At 34.0% G+C, this 27761-nt stretch overlaps 1 protein-coding gene across 3 annotated transcripts; it reads right to left on the bottom strand.

Moving 5' to 3' along the window:
- Window positions 1-1312: 1312 nt before the first annotated feature.
- On the bottom strand, window positions 1313-26896 carry LOC138327957 (uncharacterized). 3 transcript variants are annotated; one of them, XM_069274464.1, is made up of 8 exons: window positions 26626-26896; window positions 20763-21891; window positions 20254-20402; window positions 11832-19932; window positions 10869-11490; window positions 10026-10098; window positions 8691-8839; window positions 1313-8123 (listed from the first exon to the last, which is right to left on the bottom strand). In XM_069274464.1, the coding sequence occupies exons 1-4, from the start codon at window positions 26650-26652 to the stop codon at window positions 19798-19800; spliced, it is 1440 nt and encodes a 479-aa protein (XP_069130565.1). In that variant the 5' UTR covers window positions 26653-26896; the 3' UTR covers window positions 1313-8123; window positions 8691-8839; window positions 10026-10098; window positions 10869-11490; window positions 11832-19797. The 3 variants fall into 3 exon arrangements, with proteins under 3 accessions (XP_069130565.1, XP_069130564.1, XP_069130566.1); XM_069274463.1 differs by having other exon boundaries at window positions 14172-19932; XM_069274465.1 differs by lacking the exon at window positions 8691-8839 and having other exon boundaries at window positions 14172-19932.
- Between the last annotated feature and the right edge of the window lie 865 nt (window positions 26897-27761).

Below are 27761 nucleotides of genomic sequence, written 5' to 3'. Positions count from 1 at the left end.
CCATGGTGTTCCAATCAGGCTGTAATATAATTTCGTTTTCTATATCTATATTTGTTGGGTTTTTTTTAAATATATTTTTTTTCACCAGCAAATAGATAAATATCTGAGTTTACTATTTCTAGTGAATCGCTGACGATAAGACATAAACTAAATAAGCAACATTTATGTCATTCAAGAGACATTTTATTCTAATTATATAAAAAGTTTAGGGGGGTAGTGTGTGAGTAAAAGCCATTGGACAACCTTTAACCAAGGCGAAATTCAAACTGATTTTTATTCTGATGCGCAAAGGAAGAATACTTCTCATGCTTCATTGCTACTTTCAACAGGGGAGTAACTGTATATAGTTTTCTTTCTTGAAAATCAGTTGTGAAAGGGAGATAACCCTTGTAAACTTATCAACATAACAAGAGATCCCAGAGGTATATTGACGCCCACCAAAGATTGATCTATGTCTGACAAATGAAAGATGGATCTTTTCTCTGCTTTTCAAACTGAAACTTCTTTTTTCTGTTTTTCAAACTTAAAACTTCTTTTCTCTGCTTTTCAAACTTTAAACTATCAAAATCCAAGATGGTGACCGGCCATCTTGTTGACCGATCGGTCTCAAAATGCAATATGCAGGACTAGGGCCCTAGAAGAACCTACATGGAAATTTGAGAATTATCCCTTCAGTACTTTCTGCGGAATAGCGGTAACAAACTTTAACAATCAAAATGCAAGATGACGGCATAGCGACCATCTTGTTAACTGATCAGTCCTAAAATACAATATGCACAACTATGGCTCTAGGAGAACTTACATATGAAATTTAAGAATGATCTCTTCAGTACTTTCTGAGTATTAGCGGAAACAAACTTCAACTACCAAAATCAAAGATGGCTGCCTTGCGGCCATATTTTTTCCGATCAGTCTCAAAATTAGCATGACACTCTGAGTGCCCTTCGGGAACCTACATATGAAATTTGATATAGATTCCTTCGGTACTTTCTGAGAATTAGTGGTAACAAACATCAACTGCTAAAATCCAAGATGGCTGCCTGGCAGCCATATTGCTTTTTTCGATCAGTCTCAAAACAGCATGACACTACGAATGCCTTAGGGGAACCTACCTATGAAATTTGAGATAGACCCTTTGAGTACTTTATGAGAAATAGCGGTGTAACGTTCTTAACTTCTGTTGTTTTCTCTTGACTAATCCCACTTCTGACACCAGTTGTAACGTTCTTTGACTACTGTTGCTTTCTCTAGACTAATATCACTTCTGACACCATTTGTCGCGTTTCCAATAACCACAAATTCACTTAAAGTAATATTTACAATTTATTTACAACACTCAAAATATGTACAGGATGACGAAACACAGTTGATACGAAATAAAACCTAAAATCCTAACGTCACTACGTTGACGATCCCAACTATCCAATTAAGAAACAAATCTAAGCGGAATATCTCTAATTCCCAGCGAAATGAAGAAAAGCCTAAGTCCCGCTCCCAGCGAAACACTACTATCCAAAAGCGCACTCAATTAGTCCCAATCCCAGGGTAAGTACTCTTGTAAAATCCTGTCGAAAAAGCCCCGGTCCCAGGGCCGCAGCCCTTTTTATACCCATTCATTAATGAGCTCATGCATAAACATAACCTATATCTACAAATACAAATATAGAATCTACCAGCATCTAAATTAAGGAATCTAAGTAAAGATTTAAGGAAATACCCTTAGACTATATATAAGCTCAGCCGAGCATCTAAATTAGGGAATCTAAGTAAAGACTTAAGGAAATTCCCCTATACTAAATATACACTCGAAACATCCAAAATGAAGCTAAATATACTTTCCAAGCAAAGCTAAATTAAAACTCCAAGTGACCCCTAAGATAATTCTGTGAATTCCCCTAAACTAAATATATACAATGCCATCTCTCTGAGAAGTAGGCCAACTTGACCCTAAAAATACACACACACACCGGTTGCCTAGAGTTCAGGCTCCTGTACACAGCCTACCTATACACTAGTACCATTCCTAATTAGTAACGGCTACTTGACCAAGTGTCTAGGTTTCCCCCAGACCCAAACTGGACAGAACCGACCAATTTAACACCCTTTAATGAACATTTGACTCGGGTAATAAAATAAGAATCTAGACACTGTGGAGCTAATTTCTTACTCTTACCACCAAATGAATGAACGTAACATTATCTCCTGCCTGGTGTGAGCTCCTGCGAACACAATTAAATCCCATTGAGATTAATCCGTTATAGAAATCACAAAAATGAATTTAAAATCCCAATATAGATAATAAATATCTCACTTATTATTGTCAAGTTCATCACTGCTGTTAAATCCCAATTCAGAAATGAAATTTTCACAAAATTTTACTGTCAAAGTTCTTCACGGCTGCTGAATCCCAATTAATGTAAGAATTGTCACACAATTAATGTCAAAGTTCCTCACGGCTGCTGCTAAATCCCAATTTAGGTAAGAGTTTTCACAAACTTAAATGTCAAAGTTCATCATAGCTGCTACTAAATCCCAACGTTTGCAAGAAAGTTCACAATATTGATTTCAAAGTTCATCGTGGCTGCTGTTACATCCCAATTCAGATAAATTTTCACAATATTAGTGTGAAAGTTCTTTACGGCTGCTGCTACATCCCAATTTAGGTAAATTTCACAACATATGTTAAAGTTCTTTATGGCTGCCACTAAATATGTCAAAGTTCATTACGGCTGCTGCTAAATCCAAATTCAGGTATGAAACTTTCATTCTTTTGGTAATATTTCAAAAGTTTCACTGACTTGTATAACAAAGTTTATCATAAGGTGTCATCGTAGAACATGGAACATTACTGCAAAGTGATTGTTAGGCCCCTCAATTGATTCTGGTTTTGATATATGTCTTTTGTTGATTCTTCACTCTACTTTTCATGTCGCTGTCGATCTTTGAGGATGTCAATCTTTGATGATGAAGATTCTTTACTTTTTCTCTTTTGATGTACTTTTCTACATTTCTTTGTTGGTGCCGTTGATTCTTGACGTTACGTTTGTCGCTGTGGTGTTCCAAACACTAGAGTCGTTGTTTGCCCCAACGGTTGCGTTGTTCCATATCCATCCAATCTTTGAGCTGTTGATCGTTGCACGCAGCCGATCCCGTCGAAATTCCTCCCAAAGAATGACACTCATTCTTAGAGCCTACACTAGATACCTATACTACAATTTTCATAAGAGCTTTGATCAATTTCAAAATAATTTTCACTATCATCAGCCAGATTTAAATCATAGACGAGAATTTTAGTGCCAAATAAGATGAGGTGCCAATTTTAACATAATTAAGCACACATTTGATCATTTCTTATTAAATCCAGCGAATATCAACACTGAGATATTTTGCAATATATGCACACTCTTTGTAATCCACATGGAAAGTAAATTAAATCACTTTAAATATCTACACTTTCTCCTATCTACACGAATTTACACAAATAGATGCACTTGATGTAATCCACATAAAAAGCAATACTTAAATCACTTCGCTACACATGCTATCCCTAATTCACACAAATAGCAATACGGAAATGATTTTTACTATATACACTATTTAATCCACAGGAATGGCACAGTAATCCATACGAATAGCACAATATTCCATACAAATAGCACAATAATCCATACGAATGGCACAATAATTCATACGAATGGCACAGTAATCCGTACGAAATCACAGCACTGAAATCACATTTATATACACTAATTCTAAATTCCTATTCCTCAATAACTTTTCACATCACTTTCTAAATCTAACACCACTTTTTGTATCGAATGGTTCTAGCACTTAGACTAATTAGGCAGTTCAATAACTTCTTACACAATGATTTCTCCAACGAATTTTCGGCACTTTTTCTAAATTCTAACACTTATTGGCACTTTTTAACTAATTCCTATCACATTGAATAATTCCATCGAATTCTGGCACTTTTGCTAATTTATAACACATTGAATAATTCCATCGAATTCTGGCACTTTTGCTTATTTCAAACACTTTGATAATTGACACATTTTCTGCTTTTCTAACACTTTGAATAATTCCATCGAATTCTGGCACTTTTGCTAATTTTTATCACTTGGAATATAGGCACTTTTGCTCTAACACTTTGATAATTAGCACTTTTGCTAATTTCTAACACTTTGATTATTGGCACTTTTGCTAATTTCTAGCACATTATTGGCACTTTCTGGCTAATTTCTAACACTAGTAGGCTCTAAGACACTTTTTCTTGGCTTTACTCCAAAGAATAACCGGTTCCGTTTTCTGTATTTCCTGAAGTTTTTGGTTGCTGAATTTGATGATCCTGGAGATATACTGTTGTGTTCCTGAATATAGACTTGTAGAGAGTTTCTCCGTTGATGTTGTTGTATTTCTTGTCTTGAACGATGATTTGTATTTCCTTCGTTACAGATACAGGCGAATACATGTTTGCGTGTTGGTTCCACACTAGAAAATGATGTTCTATCTCAATTGCTTGTTTCCTGATTCCAATCTCAAAGTCATGTGACAGATAATGACAACCTCCCCCTCCCCTCTCAGTCTAAAATTACTGGTGCCAAATCAGCTTCAATACGGAAAATGTCCATTTTAACCACATGAAAAGAAATTTAGAAACACTAACTCAGTCTGGATGGACGAAACCGTGGCCGAAATGTTCATCTTTGATTCTGACAAATTCATTTTCTCCTCGTAACTTTTACTAAATTTCCACTGTCCACACTATCTTGACAACACAGGTGGCCCTAATTTCTTCCATTTACATTTAGGTAAAGTCTTGACATACAGCATGACACTATTTACAGACACACACAAGTCAACTCCAATGTGTGTTACACAGTCACTAGCAATAAAATCCCTCATTACCCGCGAGCCCTTTCTTATCCAAGCCTATCAATCCGAAGCGGCCGGGCTGTTTGTGATGTCTACTGCCCCGTCTCAAATCAGTTCATTCATCTTGATTTTGTGGATCTCCTGCCTAGAGTAGACCCCCACTCCAATACTTCCATTAACTATTCACTGTCACATTGTTGGCCATATAGGGGATAAACATCTCACCTACGTGAACCAGTGAGACTTATGTTTTCAAACTTTCGCGAAAACACAAGATTGTTCATCACCTATCTCAAACCGACATTAATAACTGATACAGTACTGCGAAACACTTCCAAGTATCTACATATCTTTGGTACAAATGAACAATATCTCCAACACATTTCCACGTTCCTCTCCATGACCCCTAGTTTTAATACCTCATCAAAACTTAGCATGAGAACTGGCAAATATGTCTATATTTCCAAATCTCTCAGTACCTTTTGGCAGTTTTGAAATCGCACCAAAACTCCAAAAATGGTAAGTGTTACGACAGTTATTTAAAACTCTAATATTTCTACATTATAATCCGAAAAAGGCACATTACCAAAACCATAACTCTATTTGCAATATCCATGATGCGTTTCAGTCGTAAGGCTTATTTACATATATAAAAACTTCACTTATTTTCCTGGATCCCAATTTTGGTCCGACTCAAGATTCACAAGATATTCCCTTGAAACCGACAGATAAACAGGAAAACTACGTTCTCTATTACTATTCACACTTTCTTTTCTATCATGGTTTTCATGTAAAACATACGAGTTGTCAAACATTAACTCGCATGAGAGAAGAAGAATTGCTAATCCACACGCCATGTCGTACAGAAGAACCATCTTACTCCAGCAGGTTAAATCAAAATTAAATCCAGTATAAGAATATCTATGTTACATATAATCCAAAAACTTTCGAATTTCACGGCACATAAATCCCAATCACTTTCGAATTTCACCGCACATAAATCCTAATCACTTTCGAATTTCACGGCACATAAATCCCGAACACTTTCGAATTTCACCGGACATAAATCCCAATCACTTTCGAATTTTCACGGCACATAAATCCCGAACACTTTCGAATCTAACGGCACATAAATCCCGAACATACACGAAAATCCGAATTTTTAAAATAATCCCTTGGATGCGCGTGTTTAAGTACGAATCCCACTTCTGACACCAGTTGTAACGTTCTTTGACTACTGTTGCTTTCTCTAGACTAATATCACTTCTGACACCATTTGTCGCGTTTCCAATAACCACAAACTCACTTAAAGTAATATTTACAATTTATTTACAACACTCAAAATATGTACAGGATGACGAAACACAGTTGATACGAAATAAAACCTAAAATCCTAACGTCACTACGTTGACGATCCCAACTATCCAATTAAGAAACAAATCTAAGCGGAATATCTCTAATTCCCAGCGAAATGAAGAAAAGCCTAAGTCCCGCTCCCAGCGAAACACTACTATCCAAAAGCGCACTCAATTAGTCCCAATCCCAGGGTAAGCACTCTTGTAAAATCCTGTCGAAAAAGCCCCGGTCCCAGGGCCGCAGCCCTTTTTATACCCATTCATTAATGAGCTCATGCATAAACATAACCTATATCTACAAAATACAAATATAGAATCTACCAGCATCTAAATTAAGGAATCTAAGTAAAGATTTAAGGAAATACCCTTAGACTATATATAAGCTCAGCCGAGCATCTAAATTAGGGAATCTAAGTAAAGACTTCAGGAATTTCCCCTATACTAAATATACACTCGAAACATCCAAAATGAAGCTAAATATACTTTCCAAGCAAAGCTAAATTAAAACTCCAAGTGACCCCTAAGATAATTCTGTGAATTCCCCTAAACTAAATATATACAATGCCATCTCTCTGAGAAGTAGGCCAACTTGACCCTAAAAATACACACACACACCGGTTGCCTAGAGTTCAGGCTCCTGTACACAGCCTACCTATACACTAGTACCATTCCTAATTAGTGACGGCTACTTGACCAAGTGTCTAGGTTTCCCCCAGACCCAAACTGGACAGAACCGACCAATTTAACACCCTTTAATGAACATTTGACTCGGGTAATAAAATAAGAATCTAGACACTGTGGAGCTAATTTCTTACTCTTACCACCAAATGAATGAACGTAACAGCGGTAACAAACATTAACTGCCTAAACCAAGATGGCTGCATGGCGGCCATATTGTTTCTTCAATACGTCTAAAAATCAGCATGGCGCTCCTAGGGAACCTCCTTATAAAATTTGTGATAGATCCCTTCAGCACTTTCTGATTAAGCGGTAACAAGCATTGTTTACGGATGGACCACGGACCGCGGACGAAAGGCGATTTGAATAGCCTACCATCTGATGATGGTGGGCTAAAAAATGTTGAAATTTATTATGTTGTTATGCAGGTTTCCGGATGCATGAATTAACTGTTTAACTGCCTTTTAGAATTTAAAGAGTGCATGGTTTAAATTATCACCAATGACTAATAGAATATTTCCCTATCTAGAGGGTGTGACAACGAAATCACATCCCGAGGGGTAAATCATGAACGTTCAATCCGAGGCTTGACGAAGGTTGGACATTCAGGAATTCCCCCGCCCCGAGGATTGTGATTTTGTTGTCTCACACTCATATGTATGGAATGATTCTTTTAGCCTAAAAGAAGCATTTTCGCCACGACATGAACTTGGTTCCGTTGTCTGCGCGTCAATATTGATGACGTCATCGACAATGCACGCCACGGTCACACCGCACGAAGTCAACGTAAGCGCGCGCAATCTAAAATACCCTATGGGTTGACAGAGAAATCTCCCACGACTAGAACTGGTGTCAAATCAGTGAATGGTGGGGAAAATTAAGATCTTTCTAAAGTGATATTTATAATAAATATTTTTTTGTATTAATTTGCCATTGTAATATCTTAGCATAATTAAACGTTCCACCTTACCAAGATAAATGAGACTGATCATTTCTTAGTGTTCCATTTAAGCTTTATCACTGCCCTAGGATAAAATTAAGGACAACCAAAATTGTCTATGTTCCTACACTGAGACGCCGTTAAATGAAGAGGTCCCAGTGGCCTGTACTTAGATGTAGATCACAGTCATTTTCGAGGGTCTCAATCATTCGGCCTTGCTGTCTCAGTACCATTCCTCTCAAATCATTCTCAGGTATGTTCCATTTAGCAGATACCTTGATATAAGAAGTTAAAACACATATCTAAAAGACGGAACGCAATCTAATTTCTCATTAAATAGTTTTCAAATTTTCAAAGAATAAAGATTGTATTTATTTAGTCACATATCAGTTTTGTTTTTACATGTTGAATAATTGAAATAATGTTTGAAATATAGCATTATAAAAGTGATTATTCTGGTGCTGTAGAATTATAATGCGATTATTATGAACAAGTAAGATCAAGAACAAGCAAGTTTTATTGGCTACACTAAGAACATACATAATATAAAATTAATTCAATCATATTATCCCGCAAAATGTCGTATGGATACTGAAATCTGATTACCGCTAAAATATGAATATTTACAATAATGTATATATATTATATAGATAACAATAAATATTATATATACCGATGAAATAAACACTTTAACGTTTTCGCCGTGCCTAGACGACTCTATAAAATTTATACAGGGCGAAAACGTTAAAGAATGTGTTGAGTTTTCTTTATTTCATATATTTGTCCATCTGTAAGCAGCATTTTAAATCTATTATCATTATATATCTAGATTAGGGTCATACCTTTCTCACAAATTCTGTGGAGCCTATCAACCCAGAGATAGACGTGCCCGTTAATACTTTGAGCTGAATGTGTGATCCACCACAGTGAACTCTGACGGTTATTCTACCTCTATGTCTCCCTTCCCGGCTAATACCATTTCGTTGATTTGCTGCAATATCCCCGTACCGCATTATTAATGCATTATCTTACATGATATTCAGTTCAAATACACCGTTTGATTTACAAACTCAGTGATAGACACTTCTTATCACTGGATCAAGTGTTTATTTTAATTGAATATCATTGAATTGGATCATCTTAAACTGCATTTATGGTTTTGCATTCAGTAAATATCTAAATTTATTTTGATAAGTATTTGCCGATGATGCATGGATACAATCATACACATAATCATATGCATTACTTGGCTTGCTAGTTCGCTTTTGTAACTTTAGTATGGTTGTCAAGTGCTACTATAACTTTCTTTTCATTATGACACTGAAATTATTCTGGCTTTTCATAGGACTTTGAAAAAATGGGCATTAGCATGACTGTATGTTATCATTTAATTTTGATTTTCAAAATTTATATTATAAGCAAATACAAGTATAGATACACTGGATACGAACCGGATTTACCCTACACTTCATTGTACATTATGTTCTAGTGTATATGACAATTCACTTTTAATTCAAATACATATGCGTACATTTTTTTTATTTGCAGCAGGTTTGTTTTTATATTTAAGTGGATATGTTTACCGTCCAAAATATAAGTATTTCTCCTACAACCCATTTGTGACTGATAACAAAAATAACTCAACAAAACATGTAAATTGCAAAAAGCGGGACCACGCCGCGGACTGAGTTTATTAACTTCATATACATGTATTCCGTCTTTGCATATTACAGAGTTAGCTCCCTTTCGGGTAGGTATCGATTGTTACGTCATTATTTTGTGAGCGCAGTTCACGTCGTTTTATCCGAAACGTATGACGTTACGCTCGCAAACACATGACGTCACAATAAATTCCTACTCGCAAGTGCAGATAACTCTGTAATATGCAAATTCGGAATACGTATATATTAAACAACTTCACACCTCACTACCGCATCATACAGATATTGTACAATGAAATTCACTACAGCGTACGTCTTTCTCATTTACCAAATTAATATCCCTAACCTATTATACCTCAAAACTACCTTTAAAATTAACGTGTTGACTATGCAACGTGGTCGCTCTTATCAACACGGACAACATACACGGCCTCTAGCGGCGCACATTCAGCAACGGAGAAAATAATTCCATTCTAATTCGTATCCTCAAACGACTTAAATAATATGTTATGTTACCTGTATATCCCATGCCGCCATGGTCGCTATGGGCCAAATTGACGTTGTTTTCATAACTCCTATGGTGTACATTCTACAAGAATGAAAGCAGAATGGACATCAATTAATATTACCTTTGATTTTCTTGGGGGTAGATAAACAATAATATTTATCATCATGATGCAGTCACATTATCCTCGATACCCCAGGAGTTACTTTCATTATTGTTATATCCACCCCTGGACTACCAATAGTAAAATAGAAGGTAAATTTCATTTGAAGATCACAGGGAAAGTAATGTCTAACTTCAAAGCCACACAGTCCACCACAGTGTACCGTTATTAAATTCTAACTTTATCTACTGGTTTGCCTTCAGTTTGTTATGACATAATCCAGGGGTTAATATCACGACAGTTATATAAACCCCTGGAAAATAAACCCTGGAATTTCGAGGATGCAGTTTCATAAGACAAAGCCAATCAGAGATGTGAGGGGCAAAATGGTGTCCAAATGAGGCTGACTTCTGTATCGTAGCATCACGGAAACCATGTAAGAACAGAGATGAAATGCGTGCAGAACGGAGAAGGGGAAATAAAAAAAATAGGTAGCGGTCATGCTTATATCCTTTCAGCGTGACGCACTGTCATCTGTCATTATTCGCCTGAATAATGTCTAAATTAAAGCAACAAGGCAATGATGCAGCTATTGGTCAATTGTATCAGAATATGTTTTAACCAAAATCAGTAATATAACAAACATCTGACTACGATAACGTAATGCTGTTTTATCTTAACATGTGATTTTATAGATAAACTATAGATTAAACTTTTGTATTCAACAGCTTGATTAGGTTGTTTTTCTCACCGATATCCGTGCTCCAGTACCTCCGTCGATGGTTTGAATCCGAACACGTACAGTTGTATAAGGGTTGTCAGGATTCTGGAAATCAACAGGAAAGTCCACCCTTAGCACCCCTTCTATCTGATAGGCTGGTAGGATGCGAGGAAACACTCCATCATGACGTTGGGCTGCACTGTTAACGTGCAGTCTTGGAGGAAGACGCGCAGGGTAAACAATTATGACATTTTGTACATGTCGTCTATCCAAAAATTGTATAATTCTTTTGTACTGTGTCATATTAGTATATCCCAGGTATGGATGCATACAATTGACAATGTAAGGTTTTGGTTTGATCACAGTCATACGTCTGACTGTCTCTTTGTAGGTTGACATACATGTACATAAATAAGACATCAATAATGCAAAAACATTAGTTATGATTTGGTTTACTATGTCATGTTTCATCTTGTTCTTTTAATCAATAAATTGGGCTTTTAGGGGGTACACATTAGTGAAATAATTAATTTACACAATTTTACTAGGTTTTCCTTGTTTATCCAACTGATTAATATTCCAAATGTAAATATATATCATCTGATTTTGTCCACTGAAGTGAAATCGAAGACCTGCCTTCACATACTAAATGCTGAAATAGAGAGAAAAATGAATCACATAAATTCTTCACAATTCCAGTTATACATATCCACATATAGCTTCATAAATGGTTTCACAAATCGTTAAAGTTTTATATTTTGTCGTTTCTGACTTAACAAGATATGATTAGAAAGCAATGAACAATGAAATGATAACTCACTAATTACCAGCACAACTACATGTATATGCGATCATATAAATATTTTATTTTCCATTGTAAATAACTATTCATGGTCCCGTAACGTATCTCATCGATTTACGATTTTCGTATATTTAGTAATAGAGAATTGCTTCTATTATCGAAAGCTAAGATTGAGTTGCGTGCATAAGTACCTTCTTCCACAGAGGTATGCCACCATAGTTTAAAACTGAAGCCTTTCATTTAAATTGAATCACAACTGGACAACAACAAATTTGATGAAGCGCGCTAGTGTTTCATGTTGAATTTGCCGCTATCCAGTCCAATGACCGCCAACTTAATGCAGCTCAGTGCTTTTGTTTACATTTGTCATGGTAACAATGATTAGATAAAGGATAGATATGTTGCATCTATGATAAATAAACAATTCACTATCGTCAAGGACGGAGCCATTTGAAAAGTCATCTTTTGTGCATGTGATCGCTGGCACGACAATTGTGACGGCACTGACTGGTAATACATCGTCAACAGTTTTAAACTGGAGTTTAGATTTAGATACATGTGATGGTACTGCAATTTCAAGTTATGTACAGAAATCGATACGGTTATACTATTGGGTATCGGAGAGGTCTCTATGTTAACTTTAAAGAAGAAATTACATTACTAGAGATAAGACTGTAAAAGCTGCAAAGGATTTACGTAAAATGAATTTAAGAAGGTCCCTTGGAGCAGTTTTGACAAGTCTAATAATTGGCGCCATTTTTAGCAATAATTCTTATGTCATTACGTGCACTATCAATGAGTAATGTACATGTATACCGACAGAAAAAAGAACACACCATGTCTGACAAAGGGTTTAAATAAATACAGATAAAGGACTTTTAAAATGTAAAGCTAAGTTTATATAGATAATGCGCCTCGCGTATAATGTCACACGATTGTCCTATATATAAACCACCGAAGATACATGTATATGCGTATTATATATAACGACCGTAATCGTGTGCAATTCATCTAAATTACGTAAACAGGATTCATATTTTGGCAATTGGATAATTTTGCTTTACTCTTTTGTTTTCTACAGAATTAATGTACAGTAGATTTATTCTTCTGAATTTCTGGAAGTATATGAACGTTTCGGACTTGGAATTGTGACACGTCTGCTACTATCGTTTCTTATAAGGTATTGTATTTCAAATCATCTTATATCGGGTCTGAATAACTATTCATACTATTCATACACAATCTCCTAGTATTATCAATGTGTTAATGACAAGATGGTTTTTTTTTTTTTTTTTTTTTTTTTTTTTTGCTTTGTATGACACTTTATACAAGTGAAAGCATTTTTTCATTAGACTTCAATTTCGTTTATTATCAAAAAGTGAATAATTACAATTTAAAAATAAACTTATTCAGTTTATTATACCATAGTGTTCTGTGTATAGCTTACATATAACATCAGCTTAATCGTTTAGCTACATGTATATGATCAGGAATATCAACGGTAGCGAAATAAGACTCTTAACAATAAAGTGGAATTCATCAATCTCTAAATTTTCTCTTTAAGGCTGTACCTCGCTGAGAAGTAAAAATCTTTCTTGTATTAAACTTTTTTTTCTCATATAGATTTTTGGAAATTGTAGTTCATACCATAGAAGAAAATGGAATTTACAACATATATCAGCTCTTTTTGAGCTATGGTTTCTCAAAGAATTGGAATTTTGCCGTTTTGACCATATACACGATAGATTAAAGCCTTACTTTCCTATTAAGTGTTTGATATATATGGATGTTTGTAGAATTTATTGTATAGTGGTCTTCTTTAGAAATTAGCAGTCATAATTAATAAGGATTTTTTCTCTCAAAATAACAACATAAGAAGAGGTTCAGATATTAAACGTTTGTTAATATTTTGTATAGGGAAAATGTTCAACTTTCTAAATCTGGCAGAAAAACAGGGGTCGGTGTGCTTACTTTTTTGCCCCATTTAAATAAATATTTGTTTATTTTTCAACATTTCAGTGTAAAAAATAAAAGTGCTCTATTTACCATTCAATGTAAAAATAAAGTGATAAAGGGTATCATTTCACACATTTATGCTTAATATTTTAATTACTATGAATCTAGTAAAGTTTTACAGCCAAAAGTAGCTCGATACAGCAAAAAGTGATGATAAGTAAAAACAATTTAAGCAAAAAAAAAAATGGTAAAACTTAGGCTATACTCAAAGCGAAAAAAGAAATATTTTCAAAATGGCCGCCAAATGGGTCATTTCTTAAAATCCCTATATCGAAAAATCTACAAGGAAAAGAAATGTAATATTTTGACAAAATTTGCAACTGAAAACTTGCTACAGATATTGATGAATTTTATTTGAAAATCGCATAACTTCTTTGATCTATGTCGTAACGAGACTTCAGCGGGACTGGCGCCTATACAAACAATGACCTATATAAATGACTTTTTTGTTTGTGGTTACTTATATAAAAACAATCTCTGTGGAAATCAATAATATTACGCACTAAATAACTTACCGTAACAATACACACTCTTCCATTATTCAACAAGATACTTGAGTGAAAGTCAATCAAAATGTGACATTTTTGACATGGACTTGCTAAGCTACATGTACCACAAATGTCGGTCACTACGTCGTTAGCCTTCGGACGTGTGAATGTATCCAAGTGATGAATTATACAGTAAACACTGATAAAGAAAGCAGTTAAGTATTTGCTTAAAGATATTAAAGATCTTGATGAAGGCAACAATGAAATGTCTTCGTAAAAATCGAAGTTAGTTGTACCTCGGGTCCTATAGATTAGCCTAGATTGTCTTTCCAGGAAAACCGGAAGTGACTCATCGGGTGCATGTAATGATAAAAAGAAGTTGTACCGTTAGATTTTCTCTTTTACCATACCATTTTTATAAAAACAATTAGAAATGGCACATTTTAAAGTAGTGAGTATAGTTTTTTATGAAACAATGAAATCACAAAATCATTTTCATTTAGATGACAGTTTAATCGCGGGAATAGTTTTACCTTTTCCTGTATAACATTTGATCTGTTTTGCCTTTAAGACTTATAAATTAGATAAATTAAGATCATGTGATAAAAACCACACATATTTGTTATTGACAGTTTATCTACACTGTTATGCGAGTATGTTCAAATCACAAATAAGAAAGAATCACCTAATAATAGTTAAAGGTTTAAAGTTGTTCTTCATGTATACTAAAAAGATATCTTGCTTTTGTTATAATTGATACAAGTACTAAAATAATGTTTGAAGTTTTATTTATGTTCTCGTTGTTTATTTAGGTCACATACATATGGTCTCGATACAGACACCTGATTGACCATATAAATATACTATCACGTTTTTGAATGTCAAGTGTAGATATTGTTCATTGGATGGTATGCAAAAAGACCTGCGTCAAAACAATTTCATACGATTGCATATAGATGACTGTAGAACACCAAAATGCTGTACAGAAATGTTCCTTGTTTTCCTACTTGTAATGGAACCATGTTATTGAATATAAAAATATTGAATCATGTTTTATGAATCATTATTATCTTTGTTTAACTGACAAACCACGAATATGTCTATCTAAACTACTACGTACGAATTAGATTCACTTCATAGAGTACATAAAAACATTTAAAATTAATGCTATATATGGAGTGAATTTTCTCTAAAAACTATTTGGTGATATCATCCATTTGCATACGTCATATCACTGATTCGAATTATAGTGATAACACCTATTCAAATCGTTGACATAAAGTGTATCAAGTAGTAAAAGGTGGCCACAGTTCTACCTGTTGTTTTGTTATTGAGTTTAACCCAATGCATGTTTCATGTTCAGTAATTCATATTCATGTCATGTCAGATGAAAGATTTATATTGTTTAATAAGGTGTGGAAAACTTATTGAGTTTTTTGTATTACAAACAGACGATGATGACTATAATAGCGCGGTGGCAGTTGTTCTTTCTGTTGTTTTGATGGAATTTGTCTTTGACTTCAAGGAAACAAGTACTTGTTTTTTATACCTTGTCCGCAACCAAACTAGTAATTGTTTCGTAATATATGCAAGAGGAAACATGATACATGGGCTTCAATTCGTATTGAGTTTTACTGATAGAACTGGTTTCACTTACTTGAAAGTTGAATTGGTGTAAATCTAGTTTGAAATTTGATTTGCGTCATGATTATCACCCTTAACTCAGTTATTGCTGATTATCATTTAAGAATATCTTTATCGTCCTATGTCTATATTTCATTTCTTAGGTGTACTTGAACATAACTAAGAGGTCAAATTTTGTGTATGGATCGGGTCTAACAATTGGTATTGCTTTTGACTCGTAAATTGTTGTGGAATTTGTACATGTTTTCAAAATATGCGAAAAATTGTAAACTTCAAGAAAACAAGTCCTCAGTATTCGGAAGATGTTTCTGTTACCACATAACCATGCCATTATGTTTACTAGTGTCTATAGCAGGTACAAGGAGCGTTTTGTTTGACCGGATTAGATTTTACACTAGTATGCACATCGAGCCCTTAACTTTGCCACAAAGTACAAGTACACAACAATCTACGAGTCAACAGTAATTCTTAATGTTAAATACATGTTATATACCTAAGAGGGTTATATATCCATTCAAAACGTTACTAGTTGTAAACACAATACAATGAGGCAAAATTATAGTTCAATTGTTTTATTACTGCTTATAGTTCGTCCTAATACAAAGCAATTAGGGATGCATACCTCTGAGGTTTCAGTCTCGTTGAATTCTCGTTTTGACATAGATCAAGAAAGTTATGGGATTTACCATTTTGTTACTTCATTTCTTTTTACTTTAATCATCACTGCGCCTGTCTTTTCAGCTAAATAGAGCTATTTTTTGGAAATTAAAATATTAAGCATAAATGTGTGAAATGATACCCTTTTATCACTTTTTGTTTTACATTTAATGGTAAATAGAGCACTTTTATGTTTTATTCTAAAGTGTTGGAAAAAAACAGCAAATATTTAAATGGGGCAAAAATGTAAGCACACCGACCCCTATTTTTCTGCCAGATTTAGAAAGAGCAACCTTTTCCCTATGCAAAATATTAACAAACGTTTAATATCTGAACCTCTTCTTATGCTGTTATTTTGAGAAAAAAACCCTTATTAAGCATTAACGTGAGAAATAATACACTTTTGCTACTTTATTTTTACATTCAATGGTAATTTGAACACTTTTATTTTTTACTCTAAGATATTGAAAAATTACAAATATCTAATTAGGTCGAAAAGTAAGAACAAGGACCCCAAATTTTTCTGCCTAATTTAGAAAGGACAAACTCTTCCCTATTTGTATGCAAAATACTGCAGTTTAATACCAGAACTTTTTCTATAAAGGGTTTAATTTGGCATAAATGGCAGAAAATGGTAAATTTGTAGCTAAAAGTGAAAAGGTAAGGGTAGCATATGTTGTTATTCTGAGAAAAAGACAATGTTATTATTCATAACTGCTATAGTTTCAAAGATGACTTCTCGTAAACATCCATACATATCAAACACCTCAATTATGTATCTTTGAGAGATATTAGCTGAAAAACGAGCACACGAACAAAGATTTTTTTTCTTCCATTTTTCTGTTGTATGATCTCTATTTCCAAAAATCTATGTGAGAAAAAAATATTTGATATAATTTTTTTTGACTTCTCACAGATGTCCATACTTAAATCATATCAAGAGATACAATGTATACAAATAAAAAAATTACAACCTGACCTATGACTAAATAGCGTAGCATGTGGTTTCTTGGGAGTTACTCGTACGACTTCAAACAACCTTGAATTAATTAGTTATTTACCCTTAATTACCAGGGATGACCCACTGGTATCATGATATACTTTCAAAGTACTGCAGGTAGACTTTACTATGCATTTTGCTGTGACCTTATTTACAGGAGGTGAACCTTTTTGGTATCAATTTTCCTACTGAGGACCTTTAGGCACCACCGATATCAGGTTAAGAATTGTTTTTATCACATAACTGGCCCGTCCAGCATTGTCATACGGCCATGTCATAAACATCATAAGACACATGTGTAATAACACTATTGTGACATGACAGGTAGTTTTGACGTCATAATCTTTATATAACGTCGCATGATTTTCTCAGTAGACGGAAACGTCACATCCAAGCCGGATTTCTACTGTTTTATATAGAGACGAAATTTAAAGTTTTACTTATATTTCTATTATTAAAAGTTATGTGATAAATAAAATCTTACACTCGTGACTATGTGATATGAAATTTTTCAAACTCGTTCAATAATTTGATTTGCCGCTTGTCTAAAGGCTCGTGGCATATCAAATTATTGAACTCGTTTGATAAATTCCACATCACATAGCCACATAAACACATCCTTATTTACCAGCGGTATAATCTTAGTCGGTGGCATACTAAATCCTCTGGTTTAATTGATAAATCGTATATATAGGTATATAATTTTATTTTAGGGACAACCTTACCAGGTGTAGAACCTCAATCAGTTTAAATCCTCTGAAAACCAATTCATTTCAGAATATTATGATAGGGGGTAAAAATATTTGATTGGTCATTGTTGTTTGCGATTCGTTGAGTAACTCCTAAACATATTAACATATTCTTAGTATCTTTCACAACACCAATTACAATAAAATACAATCGAATAATATAAAAAAGCAAACCCTGTACAACATATTAATCAAAAGAGCAAGAAAGTATGAATATAGGCATATGCATTGTGTTTAAACAAAAAATAATCAAAGTTACTTTTAAATAGGGTTAATACCTTAAGTGTACGAAAATGTAAGGATCAATGAATAATTTATCCGAAATCCAAGCATATTTTACCTGCTGCCCATAGTGCATGATCGTAAATGCGACTTAATTTAGGATATTTTCTCTTCTGCCTAACCAACTTTTGTCCTCCTAACGTTGCCCTTGACACAGCCTCACTTTTGGCTTTCTGTTGAGCGCTCGCCCCTATGAGAAAGATTCTCGGTTCTGACCCCTGACCGAGACACATAAAAGTCTATAAAATGGTATTTTCTGTTCCTGCTTAGCGTTCAACATACTTGGAGAAGGACGACTGGTTCATCCGTTGACAGTATAATGTGACCGGGTGGGGTGTGTTGCTTATGTGATATAGCACTTTAAAAATGGCAAGAGTTCCACTATACAAGAAAACACAACACGAACATACCGCACTCTACCGAAACACTGGCTGCACACTATATAAACGCAACGGAGACCGTCCTTACATGACCGTGGCTGTTACATTGTTAATTATCAAACAAAAATAAACGAATTCGATCATGAAATATGCAAGATCAAGTTAGAGTTACTGAAAGGAACTGTTTAGGGGTTTAATTTGACTCACCTGGCTATCAAATACATGCGTAGAGACTGGTTTTATTGTATATAAATTCAAATCTTGTTTGAAGTGTGATTTGCTTCATGATTGTCTCCCTTTAATCAATTATTATTAGCTACGGTCTGATCTTGTTTGTCATATACATCATCTTCGCTAGCAAAAAAAAGGTATATTATTCAGAACGATACTGTTTCAGGGAGAGTCTCGTAATTTATACCCTTGGCTAGTGAAATTGTCTGTGTGTGTGTGTGTTTGTGTGTGAAATTGTCTGTGTGTGTGTGTGTGTGTGTGTGTGTGTGTGTGTGTGTGTGTGTGTGTGTGTGTGTGTGTGTATTAAGAATACCTACATGAATGAATCTTTATTAAAGAATAAACATATAAATGAAGGAACATCTGGCTTCATGATAGAAACTATAAGGAATGTAAATTAAGTAAATACAGCTAAATTAATACAAAGCTTCATTGTTATTTGTTATGCTAAGTATCATCATTATAATCACTATGTACTGTTCTTATGGTATCCACTGATAACTATGACTATATACATATTTACATCACTTTCTCAAATTGATCTTTTTTATTTTATTCAAAAATTGTACCGAAAGCGAAAGTGTTTGTTATTTCACCATTCTTCTTCTTGAAACATGATCGTTCTTGCAAAGCTCCATCTGATTACGATTAGTCCGATTACTATGATGTGGGTTTGAACAGTTATCAGTGAACTATGTACATGAATATTACTAAATGAAGAGGTCCAAATGGCCTGTTTCTAAACGTAGATTGCAGTCGGTCTCCAGTGTTTCAATCACACGGCCGTGCTGTCTCAGTACCATGCCGAGCAGTTCATCCTCCGCAATGTCCCATGTAGCAGTTGCCTTCAAAATAAAATATATACATATGTATTGAAGACGAAGTAAAGGCAGTTTTTCTAGATTTATTATTTTATTGACTACTTTTAAAACTAACACGATTATCATGTAAGAAATCATTTAAATCTGCTTTTATTATTTAAATAAATTACATGGTAATATTTTTTTTTAATTCAAAATACTAAATACCATCCATTACTATAGGCGATATACTATTCGTTTATGTTTCTATTTTTGTAATTTTATATTATTACATGAATTGATAATTTTTATCATACAGTTACTGAAGTATCTTGTTTATTATATGATCATTAACTATTGCCTTACCTTCCTCACAAATTCGTCAGACCGGATAAACTCGGCCACTGATATGCTTTTCTTCACTTGGAATGAAACCTGTGATCTGCGAAAGTGAACCCTAACATATATCCACTCTCTCCATCTTTCTTGACAACCTCTGCCATCTAATAAACCCGCTGAAAATAAAGAGCATTCAAAAATACAATTGCATCTGTTGATGCACTGACTGTTAACATGCAAAGACAACATCCATTCACTTAATTAATTCAATGTGGTCAATGTTTGTAGATGTAATGATGGGTATACATAATCTTAATTTAATTCTTTGAAGACAGTGTTTTGATATTAATTTTGTTGAAATGTTAGTTTGTCTTGATTTGAATAAAGTATTACCATCAGGATATTTACAGGTGAAACATATATTTAGAGTTGTATATTACATCTCTTGTTAATTAATTTCATCATTTTGTACATCATAATATCAAATATATTTACTCATATGTGCAATACATGACAAGTCTAAAATGAATTCTTACCTTCTAAACGTTCCGTATCCATACTACTAGCCGCACCATTCATGTTAGCCGCACCATTCCTGTTAGCTGCACAAATCCTGTTAGCCGCACCATTCATGCTAGCCGCACCATTCCTGTTAGCCGCAACATTCCTGTTAGCTGCACCATTCCTGTTAGCCGCACCATTCATGTTAGCCGCAATATTCCTGTTAGCCGCACCATTCCTGTTAGTCGCACCATTCCTGTTAGGCGCACCATTCATGCTAGCCGCACCACTCCTGCTAGCGGCACCATTCATGTTAGTCGCACCCGCACCATTCATGTTAGTCTCACCATACATGTTAGCCGCACCATACATGTAAGCCGCACCGTACATGTTAGTCGCACCATTCATGTTAGTCGCACCATACATGTTAGCCGCACCGTACATGTTAGCCGCACCGTACATGTTAGTCGCACCATACATGTAAGCTGCACCATACATGTTAGTCGCACCATACATGTTAGTCGCACCATACATGTTAGTCGCACCATACATGTGAGTCGCATTATTCATGTAAGCTGCACCATACATGTTAGTCGCACCGTACATGTTAGTCGCACCATACATGTAAGCTGCACCATACATGTTAGTCGCACCATACATGTTAGTGGCACCATACATGTTAGTCGCACCATACATGTTAGCCGCACCATACATGTTAGTCGCACCATACATGTTAGTCGCACCATTCATGTGAGTCGCATCATTCATGTTAGTCGCACCATACATGTTAGCCGCACCATACATGTTAGTCGCACCATACATGTTAGTCGCACCATTCATGTGAGTCGCATCATTCATGTTAGTCGCACCATACATGTTAGCCGCACCGTACATGTTAGCCGCACCATTCCTGTTAGCCGCACCGATGTTGCCATCTCTGTGAATGTTAATCATACAATCGTGTAGGTAGTTATCCGCTCCATGGTGGATAACCGCACCGTTGCCGTTACTCGTCCCTTGGATGTCATTCGTACCATTACTATTATCCACCCCATTGGTGTTCGTCCAATCAATTATATTACTCCTCGCCCTGTGGACTTGCACCGCACTACGGCTGTTATTAGCATCATTTATGTGACTTTCAAGGTCTCTTTCACGTGCTCTCTACAACAATTTGTAATGAAACGCAATAGAAAATTAGTTGCGCATTCGATGCAATTTATATCTAAATATCTATATGATGAAATATTTGATCTACTTTACGATTCTGTATCAGTTTAAAGGGGACTGATTACCACTTGAGAAATTTAATAAAATGTATTTGTTAATGGTACATGTACATCATTGTTGTTCATGCTGTGTTTGTTATTCGCTTAACGTCATATCAAGGATGTGCATATCACATATAAGTTATATTTCTAAATAATAATTATGTTAATAACATGCATAAAACATTTTTTTATAATACATCATTCAGTGATATGTGACAAATATAGAATATATCGAAACATGCTTATTTCGTAGATTATAAAAGTATGTTGCTTCTAAGCATTCCCCCATGGGTGGTGTTCCTTAATCCATTTCGAACTCGAGCACGAATAGCCGTATAACGAGTATTAAGATGATGGAAATTGTCAGGAAAGTCGACCCTCAGTCCATCCTCCGTCAGAAAGGCCAGCAAGGTACGAGGAAACACTGTCTCTCCATCATGGCCTTGACGTCCATCGTTAACATGGAGTCGTGGTGGGAGACGTGCTGTGTTTATAATTACTATATTTTGTCCATCTTTTCTATCCAGAAAATGTATAAATCGCTTATATTGTTTGGTATCACAATACCCATGGCACCGACGATATAAATTATAACAATCCAATTTAAAGGAATGATAATTAGTTTTTGATTTGGTTAGCATTTTCATAAGTTTTCTCATATATAAGTAAAACCTCAATTTAATATAATAAATACAACATATATAATACATATATATATATATATATAACAAATAAAGATGTTCTCTTTTTATAATTCATATTGTAGTTTGTATTTGTTTGTTATCCACTTAAGTTTATCGCCATCAGCTGTACTTAAGGTTGTAAATGATTATCAGACGTCTTTGCTACACCACATTATGTAACTATTGTGTCTGGTGAACAGCCGAAAATTTCCGGTATCGGGGGTTTCCTGTCAAGCGATGAAATGTTGTATTTCCGGAAAGTGTTGCCTTTCCTGTTGATTTTGGCCAAAGGAAAATATTGGCCCCAAAATATTGATGACTTGTTTCCTGTTACTGTCGCTAAGTTAACGTCTGAAAAACAAACAACATGTTATAGTGTTATGAAATATAACTAAGCTACGTAGGCCAGTCAAGTCCAACAAAATATTTTCTAAAAGAATGGGTTAAAGTCTTCGGATTGCTCAAAGGCGTTTTCTGACAAATGATAGTGTTTCCAACCGTTTTAAAAGTATAGTAAAATCTTAACTATGAAATCTGATCAAAGTAATTTTAGCCAGTAGCATTTAAAAAAAACAAATCAACGTTCGTTGTAAGTAGCTAGAAATTTAAACGTGACCATATAGGTTCCTTGACAAAATAATAATTAGTGAATGAATTTTACATACCCAGTAATATATACTACTTATTTATTGTATTCATATATTTTCATTTTTCTTAACAGTAATAAAAACAATTAGCATTGCTTTGAGACTTTACAACCATTTATAAAATATGAACAACTCGGACGAAACAAAAATACGTTTTTATTCTCTCTTATGTAAATACATGTTTTAACTCTTCAAATTTGTAAAAAAAAAGAAATATGAAAAGTTAAAGAGCGAGACATTGTCATAACATCGCAAAGGCCTCATCTTCATTTTAATAAATCATGTGTTTTCATTTCGTTACCATGACAAAAAACATTTCCAAAATGTTACTACATGATATGCTATTTGACATATCCCTTTTACCTATATGCACCAGTTTTCTCGATTTTAAACAGTTAGGGCCCATAATATTAACAGAAGAAAACCACGTGATTTGAAAGCAATACCAAATCTGTTCAGCACACCTCATAACTGGTTTTCCTGATTTCAATTTGGAAACCAATTTATAAATAGATAGAAAATGTCTAAGTATTTCAAATGTAGAGTAGCTCTTTGGACACGCGTTTTAACAACATGAGTAAAGAACAATGTTTTCAGTTATTTCTAATTACTAATTAATATTAGGTTCATGCATGTACAGTATATTCATGATAAATAAATTGTCACTTTTTATTTTTCCGAACAAAGGAACTTTCTTTATTCAATATTTAAGTATTAACTTGAATAGATTTTTTATGTTATGGAGATATAACACAAAAATCTGAGTGTACTCTAAATGGACCGCGAAGCTGTTTATGATGAGAGTACACTCAGATTTTTGTGTTTTATCTCCATAGCATAAAAAATCTATTCAAATTAATCCTTATAATTCAATTTACTAAAGATAATCTCTTCAATACTCAAAAATCATTTTTGGACTCTTTTGTCTATGAAATCATTACGCAGTCATCTCAGTCAATCAGAAGCAACGTCACAACTGGCGACGCCATTTTTTCTTTTATGGGCTGATTAAGTAAATTTTAAAGCCAATGAAAATACTCGTAACAAGCAAAATTGAATTATAATGAGATATTTTACAAATTCATCGAATTGAACCTTTACCTTTATCTAGTTATAAAATATTTTAAAACATTTTGCGTTAAAACATACTCTTCCAAATCCATATGGGGAATTGTTCTTCCCCTGTCCTTAAGTACAATTGTAAACCACTTCAAAAGAGGATGCCATCGCTGAACTGTATCATATAATGATAATGAACCAACAGATCCCAATTATTGTGAACTATGTTTCCTATAAATGCTAGCTAATTGATATGACGTATCATAACAAATTGATCTCAATCTTTGTAAGCTTGCTATAAATGCTAGCTTATAACGGATCATTTGTTCACCTTCATCAATTTTCAGTTATTTGTTCAGTAATATCCATATCTACTTGTTTTTAATTGAAAAAGATATTTTATCTAAGCCCTCGTTAGTTAATTTTCAAATTTTCAAAAGACACTCGCTAAAGCTCATGTCTTTTTAAAATTTAAAACTTAACTTACTCGCGTTTAATAATCATGATAAACAACAGTCACTTGTTGGGGAACCTCTATTTAAAACTTTAAATGTTTTAAATTTCCTAGGGTAAACAGCATCCGTTGGAAACCATATATGTTTTACCCTAATACCCTTAGTTGTACCAAGCAAACCAAACACACTTATCAAATCAGTTTAGTATGTTTTAGTATAATCGTTCAAATGTTTCTTTCTTTTCATTGCTTTATATATTAAGTTATGGGTGTTAACTTATCTTCAGTTTATATTCATGTTTTGTACCGAGCCACCACAAATGTAAAGTTAGATTTTGTAAACATTTCACACTGTCTTATTGCTGTGTTTTTATATGAGTATTTATATGAGTATTATCTCTGCATTTATATCCAAATTTAGTACTTGAAGTAGAATGCACTGTGTACTTTGTAATAATACGGGTTTAAGTCCTACTGATCTCAAATTAACAAAATCTGCACTTCCCGTGTGTATTGCATACACCCTGAACACACACTTTATGTCATATAATAGACCATAGATATTTGAAATTCCTGATAAGTGTAGGTCAGTGTTTATATATCAGGATATCACGTTGTCTTTTTTAAAGTACAAAAACATGTATATGCATGTTATCATGTGCAAGGTTACAATGAACAAACATATACCGGGGGTATATCCAACACGAGGATTCCTGGGGATTTAGTGAACTATCGGATCGATTCAATTACTTTATATGGATTTATGCTAGAAATCATCCCCAATCATTATCAATACAGATACAAAAGTAACAGTTGTTGGAACATCCTTAGTATTATACGAGGTAGGTTTAATATAATGCGGTAACCTATATATACAATGCCTTACAAGGTCCATTCAAATAGAATTGATAGTCTATAAGTTGGTTGTGTTCTTCCATAGTTGTTAATTTATGTTGTGGGTCAATGGAAATATATCAATGTTAATTACATGATGAATGTATTGGATTCGGACAAAAATGTATACATTTTGTAATTAGCTTAAGATTGACACATATATTACAGCAGATCTACATCAGATAGTGTCTATTGTTTTCTAACGCTAACGTGAAGCTGATGGGTTATTTTTCAAAATATCCATAGTGTAAAATCAAACCCAAAAACAGCCTATAGAATTAGTTAAACTGTAGAGCCAGACATACGCCTGACAATTCTAAACATAGATTCAATTATATATCACAGAAAGAGAACACATAGTACATGTATTTACTGCTTGGTTATTGAATAGCAAGTATACAAAACCCATACAATGTAAATGTATTTCTAGAGAGAGGAGTAATATCTATAGTACAGATTGTATGCGTAGCATGTAGGTATTAGATATACACATATAATCATGGGTACAAACAACACATGAGGTAACATGATAATGCATGCACTACTTTAGTGATTTCCGACAATAAACATGAACTGTGTTGTTTAAAGTCCATTAACTCCTCAAAAGAATACTAAATTAACCGTAAGCACTGATCTAGAGAGTAAGTTAAACGACTTAAGTATGTTGTCAATAATGTATGGGTGTAGTTCATTTCAACTATGAAATAATTTTATTTACAATGTATACATACACTGATACAATTGCAATTCGCACTTTGGAACCACGCTAAACACACACACACCCATTTCTAAACGTTTGAAGACAAATAAAACGTAAATAAAATTTGTATGTAGAATTATAATGAATTGAGTACTTATTGTAATACTAATTATAATGACTTATCACTTACCTTCTGAACACAAAGAATTTGATCCATTACATAATCTGTCGTTTCCACAGTCACTTTGAAAACTTCCGACCACTTTACCGAATTCTTCCGCTTAAAAGTAGCCCTTATATTGGCCTCATTAAACAAACTTCTGATTGTTAGCCACTTGGTCTCATGGAAAAATCAACTACGATAGAAAGATGGTTCTGATAAGCAATACAGCTCATCTAGATGAAGAAAATGCAGAACTATATTCCTGACGTCATATGTTTTTTATAGCGTACGTTTTCCCGGAAAGAGGAAGTATATTGCTATTTTTGCAATTAATCTACATGTACATTTGTAGGTAGTAAAGTCCTTGTGTACATGTAATGTTTCATAATTATCAAAAATGTATTGTCAATAGAGCTACAATTTTGTAAAACTATTCTTAAGAGATTGAATCTTCATAATATGCAAAAAGGATATAGAACAAGTCTAACAAAGTTTCAAAATTCTGAAGAAGGGTTTGCACCGCCTTGCATTCCCACAAGCAATGTGTAATTGTCTCCCTTTCCATGTAAAATACACATAGGACCAAGATTTATTCCTATCATATGAAGGAAAGCATTAGTAACTAAGATATGATGAATAATTCTGACTTGAGACCATATCTATTTGGAATTTTTTTTTACCTTAAGTGGAAGATTTTAATTTTTCAACCTCATTTCTGTATTAAAGTTAACGTTCAGATTCCATTTTCTAGTAGGTGCAGGAGTTGTTGATGGAGTTATGATAAACTTAGAGAAATCTTTCATACCCTTTTTGCTTTAAAAAAAATAATAATTGTGGTATAAAAGGATGTGAAAGTTTCTCTGGTTTTAACTCGATATTTCTTAATAGCGTTTTATTGCCAACATTAATCCATGGTATCGTAAAAAATAAGTATTAATTCCAAATTTTTGTATAAACTCATCAAAAGAAAGAAAGGTAGGATTGTCAGGATTTTTGATCAAAACACTTAAAATATAGATACCTGACCTAAACCAGTTGGGAAAAAACCAGTTTGTACCAAAAAGGTGTTTTGAGGATACACTCTTGTCTATTTAGCCTCATAGCTTCAGAATAATTTAATTTATCGCATGCTTTAAAGACATCTTTCCAACATGGATGAGGAC

The sequence above is a fragment of the Argopecten irradians genome, chromosome 7 (assembly GCF_041381155.1).
Source record: "Argopecten irradians isolate NY chromosome 7, Ai_NY, whole genome shotgun sequence".
In the NCBI taxonomy this organism is placed as follows: domain Eukaryota; kingdom Metazoa; phylum Mollusca; class Bivalvia; order Pectinida; family Pectinidae; genus Argopecten; species Argopecten irradians.
The sequence above is the reverse complement of the archived record's forward strand: the minus strand, read 5'-3'. Positions and strand labels throughout refer to the sequence as shown.